General features: G+C 40.0%; 1 protein-coding gene across 1 annotated transcript; it reads left to right on the forward strand.

Moving 5' to 3' along the window:
• Window positions 1-114: 114 nt before the first annotated feature.
• On the forward strand, window positions 115-3,598 carry LOC121940465 (the record flags this gene model as incomplete). The annotated part of the gene is made up of 2 exons (XM_042483238.1): window positions 115-247; window positions 948-3,598. Coding segments are annotated over 2 exons (949 nt in total), but the record flags the coding sequence as incomplete, so codon positions are not given.
• Window positions 3,599-5,382: the final 1,784 nt, after the last annotated feature.

The raw sequence follows: 5,382 nt of genomic DNA on the forward strand, positions 1-5,382 counted from the left end.
AGGTTTGAAAGCGTCGTAAATAAATAAACATTTAATATTTTCTTTGCGGCTGTGGCACTGTGTTCGTGTAACTTTTAAAAAATACACAGTAAACACATTTTTTTCCCCAAACAGATTTCCTTTAAGTGACCCTGACAGGCTGAAGAAATGGCTGGCGAACGTGAGGAGGAAGAACTGGTACCCGACGACATCGTCCCGTCTGTGTAGTAATCACTTTGAGGAGCATCACTTCTACCTTGACTCGAAGGTGATTGTATACATTATTGTGCTCGAATTACAAAGAAAATCTTCAAAATGTACCAAAACAAACTGTTTTTTTCTCTCAGCAGCAGTTTGAGGATTTTGACTGACGGGGTTCATAATTGATTTGTTGAGTTGATGATTTAGATCTGATTGATGGATGAGAGGAGCAGCTGCTGCAAGTGAAAGCAAACTTAGACCCAACAGAATGAACGGTTACGTTTTTTTCACTGCTGCTGACGTTCTGCTGCTCCATCTGTGCCCAAAGTACGCTCTGCACTGCGAGAGGTGCAATGCATAACTGAACAGAGATATATATTTTTATTTTCTTTCTTTTAAAGATTTTAGAAGGTCAAGGATTTTCTTACATTTTTAGAATTTTCAGACAAAATTTTAGGACTTTATGGGCTTTGCTACTTTTGTCAGGAGACCCTTCACAGACATGTTTTTTCTTTCTTAATTAATAAGCTCTATCTTGGTGCTGTTTTATGCACTCAGGCACTTTATGCATCCTAAAAGTACAAAATCGATTCCCAGTGTGAGTCACTTTATTTTAATTGTGAATTAGAAAATGATTGGGGGGCACTCAGCACCTTTTCGGGGGCCAGATTTGGCCCGCAGGCTTTAAGTTGACTATCATAGGTGTAAAGGGGGAAAACATCCTTTGATATGTATCACATCAGCCTGCTTTCTTTATTTTCTCTCAGGGAAAGAGGAGGCTGAAGAACTTCGCCGTGCCGAACATTTTTACCTTCCCACCACATCTGATGAGAAAGAAGCAACTCACCAGGGCCACGAAGGGCAAGATAGCTATCCCCTTTGTCACGCCATGTCCGCTCCCCAGTTATCTCATCCAGCCTTACAAGACGCCGGGAACGGTCGCACATTTGCTGTCTGTGTGGGATCGTAAGGCCGTCATCATCCCCGACAACGGAGATCCTGAACCCAAAAATGACATCGTCATCAGAAACGTCCAGGCCGCTGCTGCTGACGGCGTAGTCGAGTATAACACGAGAGCAGAGCCTGAAAGAGTTATGCACGATCACGACTACCTCGCCACGTGCGGCTTCACGAAAAAGAGAATCAACGTGCGCACCATTCACAACTACAGCGTTTCTCCCTCAGCCGTGACACGTGACGAAAACGCAGCACAGGATCAGGTCGTCTCCGAGTCTCCCTCAACACCCCAGCAGAACGAAAACACCGAGGATCAGCCTGTTTCTGAGTCTCCGTCAACACCTCAGCGCAAAGACAACACGGTGCAGGTTGACCTGGTGTCCATGTCAACCATAACGCTCAAAACGAAAGAAAACGCACTGCGGCACAAGCTTGTCTTAGCTCGCAAGAAGCTGAAGTTAAAGTGTCAGCAGACGCGGAGGATGAAAGCCAAACTCTTGTCCCTGAAAGCTCTGACGAAGGTCCTTCAGAAAAAGATGATCGCGTATGAGAAAAGAATTGCAGTGATGAGTTTGCAGGAAAGCTGCACAAAGTGCGAAAGGGTCAGAAATCGTTTATTATCGTGAGCGCTGTGTGAGACTGTTGCTGCTGTGTGTAGCAGGCAGAAAAAAGTCTGAACACTATTCATTTTTTCAGTTTCTTGGTTTATTTAAGTCGCTATGAAACAGACAAAAATGCACCCTGCGTAGGCGGGTTTCCATTAAGCCTCATATTGCAAAAATTGACATTGTGAATATTAAATACGCTTGATGGAAACACGTCAATTTCAATAAAAACCCCCATTTATCGCAAAAAAGTTTCTACGCTCAGAAGAGGTGATATTTCAAGCAATTCCAAAAAGCCACATTGGTGCAAACTGCAGTGCTGCTGACGTTTTGAACATCCATCGCCATGGTTACTGGGATGTTATCGCCTGAGGAGAAGTCGTACAACATCACACAGTGGAAACACAGTCAGCTCCACATTGTGTTTTATCCACATTTGGAAAATATCACTCAAATCTGTTATGGAAACCCGCCTAGTGACTCTTTACATGCACAAAATATTCAGGTTTATTCTGAAAGAGCCGCTTTTGCCGTTTTTCCTTTTTTGCATCAAAATAGGATTATTTGTAACTTTTCGACAGGTGGCACACATTTTGACCGTGCTAACGCAGCTTCAGGGCCATGCTTCTCCAACCCTTGCAAATTAAGGACGCGCAATAATATTGGCATGTCCTCAGTATCGGCACATAACTGCTTAAAAATGAATTATCAGCATTGGCCCAAAATGAATTTTTCTGCAGATTTGACAGGCCAGAAAGACGCCGCTTTAATAATACAACTGTAGTTAGTTGAAACAAGTCAGATTTTGACTCTCATCGTCTGTTAAAGTGAGACGAGTTTTACAGTTTTGTTCGAAATCGGTTAAATGAGAATTAATATGCTTTACATGTAACGTAAGATAAAGAATTGCTTTGCCCTATGAATTAGTACATTTTAAAAAAGTCTCGTATGTTATGTTTGCATCTGCAGCCGCTGGGTCAGAGACGCGTTCATCCCTCTGCAGAAGAGACTTGATGTTCTCTGCAATTAGGTGGAAACGTTTGTGCATAAAATCAATATCTGCATCTGCAATCAGCCAAAATGATCCAGAAAACAACACTACATCGGATAGATTAAAAAAACGTGCATCCGTTTTGCAAACTGTCGGTTCGTTGATTTGTACACAACACACAGAGCTGACCATAAACAGGCGAGAGGCCGAGCGTAACAGGCGCCGGAAAAATATACATCTATTCAGGGGAAAAAAATAATAATTTGGGAAATTCAACCAGAATAAAAATATTAAAAATATGGTCATGTTCAGAATAACAGGAGTATTACTGTGCATGTAAACGCAGCCACTGAACATTTTGCAGCAGATTTCCGCAGATCTTTTTATTTAGAGGAATACAGAATACAATAATAAACGCTTTAACGTGATGAACGCTGTTCGATCTGTCGGGTTCACGGATCACCTGATTCACATCTGGAAACATCGACTCTGCACAGACTGACCTCTCTTTGAACGCAGCCAGATGTTTATGATGCTTTTCCTGCATTTGGACGACTGTTCTGGTCGGCTGTTCGGATCCACCGAGGCTTCAGCAAACAGGCTCCGTGTTATTGGAGGAAAAAAAGCATAAACTGTTCAAGTTTTGACTGGGGTAAACTAAGTGGTTGGACTCTCTGCGGAGGGCTCATGTTGGTCCTAAAAATGACGTGAAAACTTTGTGGCGAGCTGTTTACCAAAAGCTTCAAATACTTTAAGGTTTATTGAAACCTGACAACAGCTTTTACAGCGTTCTGCATAACGGTGCTTTAAATGTTTATATTCTGGTATGACGGTTGTGAATTCTCACCTTAAATAATTTATGATTTTGTTTATATTTTATTTGTTTTTTTTGTTCAAAACAGTGTTACAGTATTTTGTCATTATTTGATTTGAGCAAATAAAAAAATGAGTTTTTGAAAATTCAAAAAAAAATCTGTCAAATTAAAAAAAGCATTGCACAAATCAGAATATATCTAAATGTTTTACCGTGTGTCACATCTTAACTGTCACCAATGGTGAAATTTATTAAAGTGCATTAAGTTATTTACAAATTAATGATGCAAATATCAGGTCGTATTCAGTGGAACAGGTGAGTACAGTTTGATTTTTGACTTAAAGGTCTATTAATATAGTTTAGAAAATCAAATACATGCCTAATAACAACATTGCAACACATTCATATTAAATGATGCCAGTATGCAATATTTCAGTGATTTTAAGGTCATAAGATGTCAAAACCAGTTTAAATTTGGGTGTAAAGTCAACGTTTTTGGTAAATTAAGTCAGATATAAACATGTCACACTGTTTTTCAGAGTAATGGTCAAATATTGCAGATGGAGTTATGAGAAGCTGCTGTGAGTCCAAACATAAACAGCAGCGTTCAGAAAATTCACTAAAAACGGAGCCTTTAACCGAGTTCTTTTGAGTCCGGGACGTTCATTACGAATATTTCACTGACATTTAAGTTTAAACGTGGACTGCTTGACTCGTCTAAAAGGGCTGGGATTAAGAAAACACTTAGATAACGGTCAAAAATGAGCACAATTTAATCAAAAAGGTTAACGATGATCCAAAAATACTGCAGACATTAAAGAAGCTTTTCTAAACTCTTAATCACATTTTTTTCAGTAAGCAAATAAAATTTAAAATGCTACTAAAATGTGTGACTCTTTGCGTCCTGCGTGATACACACTGCACATTATCCTACACACAACTCAGCAAGTAGAAGTAAGGAAATAACTTTTTTTAAAAAAACAAAAAAAAAAAACAACCGTTGATGTGGCGTCCGGAGGAGTCGCCTCGTAGACTGCGTAGGCTGCGTCCTTCGAAGGATGCAGACCGTGAACTGGGACACGGCTAATGTTCTTTAGGACAGTCATTTTTTAGGAAACGTGAATGATCGTTACATATAATTTTAATAATATGTTTATCCAACTAGTTTTTCTGGTGCAGATTAGCAGGCGTAGCAACGTTTAATCAACTTGCTGACTCATCGAGCACATCTCGAGTCAAAATATGTGGTTTGAGGGATCTGACTGCAAAAGCCAAAACGTGACAGCAGGTGGCAGGACGTCCATTATTTTAGTCAGCTGTGCTCCCGTGAGATCATGTATACACAGTATATACTGCAGTATTACACTGTTTTACTGTGTATTTTGTGTGGTCTATGGCAGGGATACTCAACTGGCAACTAGCTTGGGGCCACTTTTGCAAAATGACAGGAGGCCAGGGGCCAATCCCAGGGGCCCCACACGTTTCAAAGATTTTAGGGCATTTCTAGGATTTTAAGAAAACTTAAAGAAGTTTGTAGGATTTTAGGTCATTTCTCAGATTTCCGGGATTTTAGAGCATTTCTAAGATTTCAGGAAGTGTCTATGATTTTGGGACATGTTTAGGATTTTAGGACATTTCCTCGAATTTTGAGACATTTTCAGGATTTTAGGATGTTTCTAGGATTTTGGGACATGTTTGGGATTTTCTGACATTTCTTGGATTTCAGGAAGTTTCTATGATTTTGGGACACGTTTAGGATTTTAGGACATGTTTGGGATTTAAGGATGCTTCTAGGATTTTAGAACATTTCTCAGATTTTAGGTCATTTACGCTAT

The sequence above is a fragment of the Plectropomus leopardus genome, unplaced genomic scaffold, assembly GCF_008729295.1.
Source record: "Plectropomus leopardus isolate mb unplaced genomic scaffold, YSFRI_Pleo_2.0 unplaced_scaffold8762, whole genome shotgun sequence".
In the NCBI taxonomy this organism is placed as follows: Eukaryota; Metazoa; Chordata; class Actinopteri; order Perciformes; family Serranidae; genus Plectropomus; species Plectropomus leopardus.